Source organism: Anolis sagrei, chromosome 4 (assembly GCF_037176765.1).
Source record: "Anolis sagrei isolate rAnoSag1 chromosome 4, rAnoSag1.mat, whole genome shotgun sequence".
NCBI classification, from domain to species: Eukaryota; Metazoa; Chordata; class Lepidosauria; order Squamata; family Dactyloidae; genus Anolis; species Anolis sagrei.
This window is the reverse complement of record NC_090024.1, coordinates 185,546,779-185,561,135: the sequence shown is the minus strand read 5'-3', so window position 1 is coordinate 185,561,135 and position 14,357 is coordinate 185,546,779. Positions and strand designations below refer to the sequence as shown.

General features: G+C 41.6%; 1 protein-coding gene across 7 annotated transcripts in view; it reads left to right on the top strand.

Annotated features, from left to right (window-relative positions):
* KIF21B (kinesin family member 21B) overlaps nucleotides 1-14,357 on the top strand; it is a 79,609-nt gene that overhangs the window by 47,519 nt on the left and 17,733 nt on the right. For 4 of the 7 annotated variants that reach the window (XR_009631343.2, XR_009631342.2, XM_060773210.2 and 1 more), the window contains exons 16-24: nucleotides 5,775-5,882; nucleotides 7,680-7,748; nucleotides 9,001-9,230; nucleotides 9,719-9,866; nucleotides 9,968-10,162; nucleotides 11,356-11,457; nucleotides 12,527-12,692; nucleotides 13,075-13,135; nucleotides 13,504-13,561. Coding sequence is in view for 3 of the 7 variants with exons in the window: in XM_060773210.2 (XP_060629193.2) it covers nucleotides 5,775-5,882; nucleotides 7,680-7,748; nucleotides 9,001-9,230; nucleotides 9,719-9,866; nucleotides 9,968-10,162; nucleotides 11,356-11,457; nucleotides 12,527-12,692; nucleotides 13,075-13,135; nucleotides 13,504-13,561 (1,137 nt within the window). In the remaining 4 variants the exon portion in view is untranslated. Of the gene's footprint in view, nucleotides 1-5,774; nucleotides 5,883-7,679; nucleotides 7,749-9,000; nucleotides 9,243-9,718; nucleotides 9,867-9,967; nucleotides 10,163-11,355; nucleotides 11,458-12,526; nucleotides 12,693-13,074; nucleotides 13,136-13,503; nucleotides 13,562-14,357 lie in introns of all 7 variants that reach the window. The other 3 variants (XR_010909881.1, XR_010909880.1, XM_067467963.1) reach the window with 1 other exon arrangement.

Sequence of the window (14,357 nt, the reverse complement as noted above, 5' to 3'; positions counted from 1 at the left end):
TTCTCTTCTAAGGAATAAAATACTGATTTGGGAATACGATTTTTATTTGTTCCTTCTATCCAGTTTTTAATCGAAGAATCCCATTTTTGAATAATTTTGATGGGGATACTACATGAGAGTGCTTGGAACAGGAATAAAAATTTGGGGAGAATCACCATTTTAACCATTTTAATTTTGCTTGATATATCCCAATTTTCTCTCAGTTCTTGTGGGTTTTTTCGGGCTATATGGCCATGTTCTAGAGGCATTTCTCCTGACGTTTCGCCTGCATCTATGGCAGGCATCCTCAGAGGGTGAGGTATCCCAATTTTGTTTTTTCCAACTACCCATCTGTTTGTTTATTTTTTTCCATAAGCTATTATAATTAGATTGGATTATATTGTTAAGGTTTTTGGGAATATATACACCCAAATATTTTATCTTCTTCTCTCCTAGTTTTATCCCTGTAATACTCTGGATTTCTTTTAACTCTTTAGGAGTCAAATTTTTGTGTAGTATTTCCGATTTTTGTATATTAATGGCCAATCCTGATAATTTCTCAAATTTCTTTATGGTATTTGTAACTACCTTTATAGAGTCCTCTGGTGACCCTAATAACACCATGGCGTCGTCTGCAAAAAGGTTGATTTTCATTACTTCTGCCCCTATTTTTATACCTTCAATATTAACATTGTTTCTAATTAGATTAGCTAGGGGTTCTATTGCTAGCGCAAATAGGATGGGGGAAAGAGGGCATCCTTGCTTTGTTCCACTATTAATCTTAATAATTCTTGTTTTGGTCCCATTAATCAATATTTGTGTTTGGTTATCTTTATAGAGTTCCTTTATTATTTCGCAGAATTGTTTTCCCAAATTAAAGTCTTCGCAAACTTTATGCAAATATTGGTGATTGACCGTATCGAATGCTTTATACACGTCTAGTTTTAGTAACAAAAGTTTCTCTTTTTCCCTGGTAGCATGATTAATTATATTTAGGATATTTCTTATAGGATCAGCTATTCTTTTATTTTTGATAAACCCATATTGGTCTTCACCTATTAAATTTGGAATTATATCAGCCAATCTATTTGCAAGAAGTTTTGTAAAAATTTTATAATCTACATTGCACAGAGTAATTGGTCTATATGAGTTTGGGTTGGTTTCATCTTTGCTAGGTTTCAGAATTGTAATTATTTCAGATTTCTTCCATGTTCCTGGGATAATTTTATTTTTTAATATCTCATTGAATAAAATTTCTAAATGAGGGGTAATTTCTAAATTGAATATTTTATAAAAGTTAGACGTAAAGCCATCTGGTCCAGGAGAGGAGTTTGGTTTAAGATTGTTAATGACCTCTTCGATTTCCTTACTAGTGATAGGTCTATTCAGTTTTGATTGTGCTTGGAGGTCTAATTTTCTCGTGATAATTCCCTCAGCTTTCTCAGTTTCTTTATCCGAATATAAATTTTCATAATAACTAGCCATTATTTCTCTCAAATCCTCCTCTTTGGTTTTCATTTGTCCTTTTGCATCTTTTAATTTTACTATCTTATTCATTCCTTTCCTTGATTTAAGGTAGCTAGCTAATCTTTTAGTGTTAATTTGGAAATCCTTTTTTACAAACAGGTATTTTTTTGTTAATTCAATTTTCTCTAACTCTTCTATTATCTTCCTATTCTCCTTCCATCTTTCCTTATTTTGATCTGTTGGGTTTTTTAAAAAAATTTTGAAATAGTTTATCCCCTTTCTGTTTTACCTCCTCCTTTTTTTTGTTTTAATTTTTTTTAATACTTATTTCCATTGTGATACATTTCCCTCTAATAACGGCTTTGAATGCATCCCAAATTATATTTTCTTTTAAAACAGGGGATCTATTAATTTCAAAAAATTGCTTGATTTCCGCTTTTAGCTCTTGTTTATCCTGTTCCTTGGCTGTTACTAGTTCCTTTCTCCTACTTATGTTACCCACTCTAAGAAAAAGAGGGGCATGATCTCCTGGCCACCTATTCCCAACTGATGTCTCCACAATGGGTAACACATTATTATTACCAATAAGGAAATAGTCTAGAGTGGAAAAGGAATTATGCCTAGCAGAGTAATATGTGGGGGTGTCGACTTTTTGTCCTAATCTTTCATTAACATCACAAAGATTCCATTTTTTAAGGTTAATTTTATTTTCTCCCCTCATTTTCCCAGTCTTCTTATTGATCCTCCCCTTATAGAGATCTAAATTCAGATCACCACCTATAATTATATCTCCCTCTGCCTCTCGTTCTATTTTTTTAAAGATTTTATTAGTAAATCTTTTTTGCCCCTTATTGGGCCCATAGACACTAATAATAGAAAGTTTACAATCATGGATTTCAACTGCGGCATGGAGGAGGGGAGGTGTTCCACTAGCCGAGGGGCCCCCATAGAAGTCGTGGTGGGGAAGGGGAGATGCGGGAAAAGGAGACCACAAATTCGGCCTAATTCGGATCGCACATCTACATTAATAATTCCAAATCGGTCTCCTATGGTAAATTGGTGTAACCAGGTTGGCGGTCCCTCCGGGTTGAAGGTGGTGCTGTTGAACGCCAGATCTGTCAACGGAAAAACGACCTTTATCCAGGACCTGATCCTGGATGAGCGGGCAGATCTGGCGTGCATCACGGAGACCTGGTTGGATGAAGCTGGAGGTGTGAATTTAACTCAGCTTTGTCCTCCAGGGTTCTCTGTGCAGCACCAACCGAGATCCGGAGGGCGGGGAGGCGGGGTTGCAGTGGTCTATAGAGATTCCATCCATCTGACCAGGAGTCCCATCCCGCAGTCAACAAATTTTGAATGCGTCCACCTGAGGGTGGGTGACCGGGACAGAATAGGGATTCTGTTAGTGTACCGTCCACCTCGCTGCACTACGGTCTCCCTACCTGAGCTAGCGGGGGTGGTCTCGAGCCTGGCGTTGGAGTCTCAACGGCTACTTGTGCTGGGAGACTTCAATATCCATGCCGAGTCGGCCCTCACAGGAGCAGCTCAGGACTTCATGTCTGCCATGGCAACCATGGGGCTGTCCCAACAACTGTGCTGGACATACATTGGACTTGGTTTTCTGCCAGGGATGGGAGCAAGGTGGCGGTGTTGAGGAGTTGACCATCTCTCCGTTGCCATGGACCGACCATTTCCTGGTCAGATTTAGGCTCATTGCGCCCCCCAACCTCTGCAAAGGTGGAGGACCCATTAAGTTGGTCCGCCCCAGGAGGCTTATGGATCCGGATGGATTCCTGACGGCTCTTGGGGATTTTCCCGCCACCTCGGTAGGTGACCCTGTCGATGCCTTGGTCGCTCTCTGAAATGGAGAGATGGCCAGGGCAATTGACACGATCGCTCCGGAACGTCCCCTCTCAAGTAGCCGAGCTAAACCAGCTCCTTGGTTTACTGAGGAGTTGGCAGTGATGAAGCAAAGGAAGAGGGAACTAGAGAGCGTGTGGCGTTCGGATCCGAGCGAGTCAAATCGAACACGGTTTGTGTCCTTTTTAAGGGCATATGCCGCGGCAATAAAAGCCGCAAAGAAAACTTTCTTTGCGGTTACTATTGCGTCTGCAAGGAACCGTCCGGCGGAGCTGTTCCGGATTGTCAGAGGTCTTTTAACTCCCGCCACCTCAGGTGGGAGCCCTGACAATTCGGTCACGCGCTGTGAAGCATTTGCTCAGTTCTTTGCAGACAAAGTCGCTTTGATCCGTTCTGGGCTGGACACCATATTAAATGCAGTCTCCGAGGATGTGACACGAGCACCTGCTTGTCCTATTTTGATGGATTCGTTTCAATTGGTGAAGCCCGAGGATGTGGACAAGATACTTGGAGGAATGAGGCCTACTACGTCCATCCTAGACCCCTGCCCATCCTGGCTTCTGAAGGAGGCCAGAGGGGGATTGGCTGAGTGGGTAACGGTGGTGGTTAACGCCTCCCTTCGGGAAGGCAAGATTCCAGCGAGCTTAAAACAAGCTATTATAAAACCGCTGTTGAAAAAACCATCACTGGACCCCACTAGATTTGACAACTTTCGGCCAGTTTCCAATCTCCCCTTTTTGGGCAAAGTCATGGAAAGCGTGGTGGCCTCACAACTCCAGGTATTCTTGAGAGACACGGATTATCTGGATTCGGCACAGTCTGGTTTCAGACCGGGACATGGAACTGAGACGGTCTTGGTCGCCTTAGTGGATGATCTGCGCCGGGAGCTAGACAGGGGAGTATGTCCCTGTTGGTGCTCCTGGACCTCTCAGTGGCCTTCGATACCATCGACCACGGTATCCTTCTGGGGCGCCTTGCGGAAATGGGCCTTGGGGGCACTGTTCTACAGTGGCTCCGGTCATTTCTGGAGGGTCGCACCCAGAAGGTGTTATTGGGGGACACCTGTTCAACGCCACAGCCTTTGACTTGTGGGGTTCCACAGGGTTCTATACTGTCCCCCATGCTGTTTAATATCTACATGAAGCCGCTGGGTGAGATCATCCAGAGTTTCGGGGTGCGGTGTCATCTGTACGCAGATGATGTCCAACTTTGTCACTCCTTTCCACCTGCTACTAAGGAGGCTGTCGAGGTCCTGAACCGGTGCCTGGCCGCTGTAACGGTCTAGATGAGGGCGAACAAATTGAAATTGAATCCAGACAAGACAGAGGTACTCCTGGTCAGTCGCAAGGCCGAACAGGGTATAGGGTTACAGCCTGTGCTGGATGGGGTCGCACTCCCCTTGAAGGCGCAGGTTCGTAGCTTGGGTGTGATCCTGGATTCATCGTTGAGCCTGGATCCCCAGGTTTCAGCGGTGACTAGGGGAGCATTTGCACAGCTTAGGCTCGTGCGCCAGCTGCGCCCGTACCTTGGGAAGTCTGACTTGGCCATGGTAGTACACGCTCTGGTCACATCCCGCCTGGACTACTGCAACGCTCTCTACGTGGGGCTGCCCTTGAAGACGGCCTGGAAGCTCCAGCTCGTCCAGCGCTCAGCAGCCATGTTACTAATGGGAGCGGGACGCAGGGAGCACACAACGCCCTTGCTGTACCAGCTCCACTGGCTGCCAATTTGCTACCGGGCCCAATTCAAGGTGCTGGTGTTGGCCTACAAAGCCCTAAACGGTTCCGGCCCAAAATACCTGTCTGACCGCATCTCGGCCTATGAGCCCACGAGGACTTTGAGATCGTCCGGGGAGGCCCTTCTCTCGATCCCGCCTGCCTCTCAGGCACGCCTGGCGGGGACTAGGGATAGGGCCTTCTCGGTGGTGGCTCCCCGGCTGTGGAACACCCTCCCTGTGGACATCAGAGTGGCGCCCTCCCTCATGACATTCCGCAAGAGACTAAAGACGTGGTTCTTTGAGAAGGCGTTTGTGTAAGTGCTGCAACAATTGGCAATGACGATTAGAACGGAACATGGATAATGAGATTCGGATTATGATTCAACGATGAGACGTGGCGAATGATTTAGTGTAACTGTATTATTGATAGTGCTGTTGTTTATTGTTGATGTGTAATTGCTTTGTTGAAATTGTACCTGGTTTTTATATGTTGTACACCGCCGTGAGTCGCCCTAGGGCTGAGAAGGGCGGTCTACAAATGTAGCAAATAAATAAATAAATAAATAGATGTACCACTTCTTTTGAAAATCCAGCTGTGAGCTCTCAATAGCAGCTGGAAGATAAGTCTGCATTATTTGTCTCATGTAGACAGGACCACAATTAGCAACACACACAGTCTGTAGTTATCAGAACAAATTCATTTTTCCAGCCATGCCTTCTGTTAAGTCTACCTGTACCATTTCACCAACAGGTGGCACTAATGAAACAAATGCGTGAGGAGCAGCAGAGGCGGAGACTGGCAGAGAGCAAGAGGAACCGGGAGATTGCCCAGCTGAAGAAAGAGCAGCGCAGGCAAGAGGTAGGAGTGAATGCCAATTGTAGCATTCTGAAGCATTCACCATAGATTGTTGAGGGAAGAGAAAAGAGGAAAGGAACAGTAAGAGGAATCATGAGAAAGGAAAGTTTGGGTTCTCACCTGCACTGGGTCCTTTTCATGGAGGAAGAACATTGCACATCCAGTGAACATCTGAATAAGATGGAGTATGTGCTGGCTTCCTGTGGCCTCAACACCTGAGAGCTTCTATGGCCATGCCCAATATTGTGAAACTATAACTTTAATTTAAATTAAAAGGTAACAGAGTCACTGAGAGTCCAAAGACTGAGAATCTGATGAAAGCTACAGTCCTCCTTCCTAGAAAAATGCATGAAAACATAGTTTTCAAACTAACAGGAAAGAGGTGGAAGGGAAGAAAAAAATGTTTTGATGCATTTCACAGATCATCTGTAGAGCCATGGCCTGAAAGCTTGAGCTATGAAGTCATGGACCCTGTTCATTTATTCAGCTGTAATATGTGAATTTTGAAGACATAGCCTTGGGGTGTATGACTGTTGGGGAAAAGTATTATTATTAGCTGATGGTTCTTTGCTCCTCCCTTATGTAGTCAGTGAATGCAACAGTAGGATCTATAGCCATAGAAGACAGTATTTTGAGAAAGTGACATGATAGTTCAAGAAACAGACCATAATAAAAGGTTGGGAGTTGATAGTGATTCCTTATTGTAATATTACTTGTAATGTAATGCTATGTGGTTGATAAAGAATTATCGGATGAGGACCCTAGAAGACTTTTTTTTACTTTGGCACCCTGTTTTTACAAGTTAGATGATTTAATATGAATTTTACATTGTCACAATTTCACATTTTAAAGGGGTCAGAAGAACCAATCTCTTAAGGATAGGTTTATGAAATGGTATTTGCTCCAGTCTATCTTGGGCCCCATCTACAGTGCCATATAATGCTATTTCATAATGCTGTTTAACTGCATTGAACTGCATTATATTGCAGTGTAGACTCATATAATGCAGTTGAATTGCATTATGAAACTGCGTTTTATGGTCACTGCATATGGGGGCCAAATGACCTCTTATTGGAAAATTAAATATAAAATGGGTTGACCTACTACTTAGCTTGGTGCTAGGCTTCTCAGAGCAAGGAGGGACCATGCCTCAGGCGTTCTCTATGGCTCTATGAGAAGCCTGTGCTTCAGCTCTTTTTGACAGCCATGGAGAAAAATGGCTAAAAGGAAAGTAGAGATACCTTGCAATGCCTCAAGAGCAATCTTTGATATCAAGAGAATAAAGATAGTGAGCATGATATCTATCAGTTTTGCTTTCTCTCAAAGATACTGAGAAATTTGTAATGTGGGACTCACTTATTATTCTCATTTATTGAAGAAAGAACAAGAAGTGCATAAAATCATTGGGAGGTTGGTTAGGTTAACACATGTTGAAGAGTTTACTTGATGGAATTAGCAGTTTGGAATTAGATTATGCTATTTAATACAAAATGTCTTAAGAAATGATTGAGGTTTGAGTAGGTACCTCTTCAGGGATCCTTCAACTCTAGGTGATTGGACAAGATCTATGAGGTCTCTTTCCTGGCAATTTTGACAATGTTGATTTTGTGAATATTCTGGATCCCATTTTTTTAAAGTCATTTTACCTTATAAGCAATTCAGTACCATCAGACTGATGTTGAGCCTACCAAGATTTGTGTTGATATAAAGAGCACTTAAAGATAATAGTGTAGATTTTGTTTTCTTTATCTTGAGGGTTTTTTTTCTAAGAAACTCTGATTTTCCCCTCCATCTTTGTAGTTTCAGATCCGCGCACTAGAATCTCAGAAGCGCCAACAGGAGATTGTTCTGCGCAGGAAAACACAAGAGGTGAGTGGTAGGTTTACTGGTCCCCCTCTTCCCCCGGATGTATTCCTCTTTTTCTTTTGCTGCATTGAAATCTTCAGTGTTGCTTTTATCTTACCTTAATTTCAGCTTGTCCATTACTGGTTTTGATATTATCTCTGCTGTTAAAATTGTATGCATGTCTTCTCTTGCTTGGTCTTGACTGCATAGTATTTTATTAGATATTTTCCAACACAGGAAATTACAGTTAAAGAAAGAAGTGAACCTCAAGGAAACCAAAAAGAACAACAAAAAACTAATTTATATTTGTCTTATGAGTTTCCTAACAATATCCAAACTGGCACCATCTGATTCAAACCCTCTTTTATTAATTTCACTTATTTCAGTATTTCATCCCAAATTTTTAAAATTGTTTGGACATTTTCTATTACCTTCTACACATCCCCATTTTTTCATGACATATTTATCTTAGAATTCTTTGAATATTTCAAATGTTAGATTCACTTATACTTATCTCAGTAAAATAACTCAAGCAAAACAGTATATCCATGATCTTATTGTGATTCAGAAGTAAATAGATTGCTTCTCACACTTTTTTAAACTCCATGTTCATAGTATTCTCTCTCTCTATATATATATATATACACACACACACACACACACTTTTTATTCTTCAATTCTGTTTGTAAAAATCCCCAATTCTTTTTTCTAAAGCTCTTTAGAAAAAAACCCAAGGTTAAATTTACTCACATCTCTTGTTTACACAAAGAAGTATTAAAAGCATTAAAAGCATTGGGTGGCTTTGATGAGACTGGTGGGCTGCACGTTTTCCACTTAAGTGTAGGGCACCCCCAACTATGTTTTTGTCCTTTGTAAGAGTGCAACATACTCATGACTAGATGTAAAACCATTTAAGCATATGGTCCAACCATAACAAATATTTCTATCTTGTCCAGACTGAGGATTGGTTTAGTGGTCTATCATCCAGTCCAGACACTGGCTCAGAGCATCACCTGCCTCTATTATTAAGGAGAAATATAGAACTAGCTGTCATCCTATGTTGGTAATGAATCAGCTCATATCACTGGACTATCTTTCCAAGTGGTTCTGTGTAGATGTTAAATGGTATGGTGGATAAAACAGAGCACAATTGTACAACTTTCTGAATTTGACCATCAATGTTTAGGGAAAAAACAAGCAATACAGGGTTCTTGCATCCCAACTCAGGCAGTATAACAATGAAAAAACCTGAAACTATTACCATTTTCTTCTCCAGGTCTCTGCTCTGCGTCGTCTGACCAAACCTATGTCTGACCGGGTTGCTGGGAGGATGAACCAGAAGCAAGCCATGGTGGACTCAGGTGCTGAGGTGTCCACCAGCACCACCTCCTCAGATCACGAATCTGGTTCTCGTTCAGTTTCCAGTATTGTGCGCCAGTGGAATCGGAAAATCAACACCTTTCTGGGAGACCCTCCTTCATCTGCAAATGGGTCTCGAACCATCAGGTCAGGTTCTAGGCAAGTTTAAAATCTGAGTATAATTTGACTTCGGACTAACCAATGATTCGTTATTGAGTTATTTAAAATTATTTTAAATTGTTTAATGATTTTTAAAATGGCCTTTATTGACTGTATCATTCCTCTTTAAATATAAGATGAGATAGTACTGGAAAGAAACAAAGAAGGACAGGACAAGAAAGACACTGGCTTCTCTGAGCCTTCCTTTATTCAGCAACACTCAGAGTAGGTTCTTGTTTGTGTGTACCAGCTGTGCTTGGAATTACTAAGCTTGAGAAATTGCATTGGTTTTCAACCTTTGGACTCCAGCTGTTTTGGACTTCAACTCCCAGAAATCCCAGCCAATTTACCAGCAGTTAGAAATTGTGGGAGCTGAAGTCCAGAACACTTGAAGGACCAAAGGTTGGGAACCACTGGTTTAGAGCAATGTCAAGATTATGTTCTCCAGCTCATATGAAATAATTTTTTATCTGTAGGAAGAAGTTCCCAAAGAAAGGAGCAAACCAGACCTTCAGTAAAACAGCCCGCATGAAATGGCAGTCACTGGAACGTCGTGTCTTTGACATTGTCATGCAGAGGATGACAGTCATTAATTTGGAATCTGATATGGAGCGGCTCATCAAGGTGAGGAGGCCATATTTCCACCAGAGCAGAGGGCAAAGTTTGGACAGAATTTCAGAGCGCTGACTGTAAAGAAAAGTCCCACCTTCTGTTCTCCCTTTCAGAAACGTGAAGAACTATCACTGATGCAGGAGATGCTCCTTGGGAAGAGAGAGAAAATGCAAACAGAAAGCCCAGAAGAGCTGAAGGGGCTGCAGGAACTGAATGAGGAGATTGAAGTGTTGGCAGCCAATATTGACTACATTAATGACAGCATTTCAGACTGTCAGGCCACCATCATGCAGATCGAAGAGACCAAGGTGTGTCCACGCCCCAGGTTTAGTGAGGGGCATACTGTAGTTCTGTATGTGAGACTAGAGATAAGATAAGGGTAGTTCAGTTTTGATTTAGATGCTCAGAAGTAATAAGTGAATCCAGAAGGTCTCAGCTTCTTGAAAGTTGAAAATAGGCAAATATTTGGAATAGAAAGTATAACCGAAGTAAGAAATTGTGCAGATTGCATGGATAATTTTCACACTGAGCAAGCAGCAGTGGTGTGTTTTGGCATGCCCAAAGTTAAGCGACATCACTTCTGAATACCATTTTGAGTGATTTTAAATTTTTATTTTGTGTTTTGGGAAGGTTTGGGGTGGACGGGAAGCAAACTGCTATGGTTTAGGAACACATTTGGAGAGGTTTTGGGGTGGGGGCACTCACCAAATATCAACCTGTTGGGTGGGATGTACAATATCCTCCCAGGTGGATAACAAAGCTAGGATGAGCCCTGAAAAGCAGGAACACAGACAAACAACAATAACTTTGGCCAAAGGAGTCACCAAGCCCAGCACTGGTTTCAGATACATAAAGACGGAGTGTACATGAGCAATATCTAATACATATGTGTAATCCTTATCTGAGGTCTGTCTGACCAGCACATAATGTTTTTATGATTTCTTGATGAGGGTGACTTTCAGGGTCTGCCACTATATGTAGCCATAACATCCGGTTGGTGACTCTGGATATAGCTTTTCTCACAAAGCACAAATGTATTGCTCAGCAAACAACATAGGCCATGAGGAGATGTCAGCTATTGCCAAAATGGAGTTTGGTATGGTCATATGGTCACAGAAACAGATCAGTATATAGCTAAAATTGTAATTCTTATTTTATGCCAGGGACCTGTGAAAGACCTGCAACTGTTCTCTTTCCCTGTAGAGGGAGCAAAGATTATAAAACTATCTTCTTCAGAGCTGTAAGAATGTGGTACCTATGTCAAATTAGAAGCTTTCTAATTTTTCACAATATATATGGTTTGAGCTTAGGGGGTGAATGGATGGTGTGAAGATGATAACTCCTTGCATGCAAGAATCTACTGATTGGATCTCCAGAGGAGTATGTTAGGCTAAAGCATGTGGAGCTAGTCAAATGAACATTTCAGTCAGGAAAGTACAATAGCCTCTTTCCCAGGCCTTCTTCTACTGTCTGTCCTACATGAGTCTGTCCTTGTTCCTAGGAAGAACTGGATTCTACCGATACTTCTGTGGTGATAAGCTCCTGCTCTTTGGCTGAGGCACGGCTTTTGCTGGACAATTTCCTTAAGGCATCTATAGACAAAGTAGGTAAAAACAGACTCAGAAATCTTCCATCTACAGCTTATTTGTTTAATTCTAATTTAAAAGATCCAAGATAGAGCAGTCAGTTTTTCAAATTGATAAAGATATTGAACTTGGATAACCAATTCTAAAATTGAGTTTGTTTTGAAAAACTGAAATTTTTGCATTTGACCCAAGATTTCCAATTCCCCTGTTACATCAGCTCCACTGGTTGCCTGTCTGCCACCGAGCACAATTCAAAGTGCCTATAAAGCCCTAAATGGTTCTTGCCCAGCTTATGTGTTCAAAGGCATCTCCCTCTATGAACCATCTCAGGTTATGATGATCTGGAAAGGCCCTGCTCTTGGTCCTACCTCCTTTGCAGGTGTGGTTGATGGGGACGAGGGACAGAGTCTTCTCATTGGTGGCCCCTCGACTATGGAACTCTCTCCTCAGTGAAATCAAGTTGGCTCCCTCCCTCCTGACCTTCAGAAAGAAAGTAAAAACATGGCTCTGGGACCAAGCATTTGGCTAATAGTGCAGTGAAATAAGTGAAGTGGAATTACATGCAATAACAACCGGAACAACTTTTGACTATGTGTTTGGTTTGTGTGATTTTAATAATGTGTTTTAATGTTTATATTGCTTTTTAATTTTTTGTTTTCATGTATATGTTTATTTTATGTCATATCTGTTGATATGGCATCAAATTGCTGCCAATTGTAAGGTCGCTCTGAGTCCCCATTAGGGTAAGAACGGTGGGATATAAATACCGTAAATAAATACATTGTGGTCTATCCAATCATTACAATTTTACTGAGAAATAAAAGAATTCCAATAGACTCCATTAGGGTTGGAGATTGTGAGCTCTGCATTCTCCTCTTGCTTCAGAATCCATGATAGAGACACACAGAACCCCATTGGTCGTTACAACAACATAATTTTGGACCTATGTTTTTATATGGCTACATATAGCTCCGTTGAAACAGCTGAAGCCCAAAGCCCATCCTCACACCCTCCATTGTTACTTCTTAAGAGTTAGAAAACTATCACTAATACATTTGATTCTTACGTTTGATTCTCTGCAAACAGAGCTTACAGGTGGCCCAGAAGGAAGCTCAAATCCGTCTGCTGGAAGGACGCTTGAAACAAACAGATGTTACTGGCTCCTCTCAAAACCATCACATCCTGGATGCCCTGCGGGAAAAGGCAGAATCTCATCCAGAGCTGCAGGCACTTATCCACAATGTACAGCAAGGTGGGATCATGCTATTTTTCTTTTTAGGTTGAATTGCATGGCAGATAGCAGTCTTCTCATTGCATATCATGCCAATTTCCTTCCCCTCATCTTCTTTCATGGAAAAATAATAAAAATATTTTTAAAAAAATATGAAATACTTTATTTTCAATTAATGAATAAAATATTTAAGACAACCTGTTTTTCCAGCTGTGTTAGACTTAGGAGATTTCCATCATGGGGTTTTTATTTGGGGGCAAGGTTACAATGTCCTGGTCAAGTGTCCTGAAAGATCACTAATATATTGACTCTGTTGGCTCCCCAAATGATAACACCACTTTATTGATGAAAAATGCCCAAATGCTAATGAATATAACTTGGATGTTTGCTTTGTTTATTGCAGAAAATGGGTATGCCAGCACAGATGAGGAACTCTCTGAATTCAGTTTGGCCTCAGAGGGGAGGTGAGTGCTCTCAGAGAGAGAAGGGGTTAAAGAGGATATTGTAGCCTCATTTCCCCCTCACCAGTACTGACATTTAAAAAGTAGAAAACCCCACCTGTTGACCAGCAAAACTGAAGGAAATCACTTTAGGATAAATGAACTCATGTACACTTTGTAACTTATCTCCTAAATACCAGCATGGATATTTATTGTGTTGGGGAGGACCAGGAACATACTCCAGGAATGTGTAGATGCTTCATTCCTCATTATGGGACTAAAACACTTCTGGGAGGAGGAAGGAAATTCTTTGGTGGGTTGTTGGTTCAGACTTCTGCAGTCTTTACTGTCAAATTTTCCATATGCGTATTGTTTCTTTATGTGTCCTATAGCTTCTCCCAGTCCTTCTCCATGAAGGGCTCTGCCAGTCAGGATGACTTCAAGTGCAGGGTAAGTAGAAAGCTGTCTCCCAGCAAATACAGCACTAGGCATGTTTGTTTGTTTGTTTGCTTGCTTGCTTGCATAGATTGCAGTTACAGGAAGGATGGACAGAGCCACTATGTGACTACAACATCGCAAGTAGCCAGGCTACATATGGAAAAGAGAAATTTTCCTTAATATGGTGGCACTTACAGTAAGTGCCACCATGTTGTAGATTTTACATGTTGCGAAGGTGCTTCATGTGGGCAGATTTATACTTATTTATCTCTGAATAAACCCATTTTTAACATGCTTAGAACATGACCTATATTTTGGTTTTGTAGTTAGATTGGCAGCACATAAAATCTTAACCAAATGATGTTAACCTATGTGATGTTATGTTTCACATAATTTGTTCATCCCTGCCCCTATTATTTCTGACATGGTCTTTCTGGCTTCCTGAACATTGATTCTTCTGCAATAAGCCAGCAGTAAAATGTAATTGGTTGCTCAGAGTGACTTAATTGTCTCTTTCTATCTTTCCCAGTCACAACTTTGCTGAATAAGCTTTTTAGCAAGACAAGACACCACTGCCCACAACTTGGGGTGGCCACTCAGTTGAGTAGCATTAAAGTTAGCCTATGTGGTGATCACAGGAAGTTCATTGGTGCTCTGATGACACAGCAGTTGGCGCTCAGTCTTGAGATGTGCTTTCTAGTGCTGACTATGCAAATTTTTAAATCAGCCAGCAAGGGCTTCCAGAGCTACTTAGGACACCTTCTGTGGGGTTTCTGCAGGAAAGGTGACTGAGGGCCCTTCTGCACAG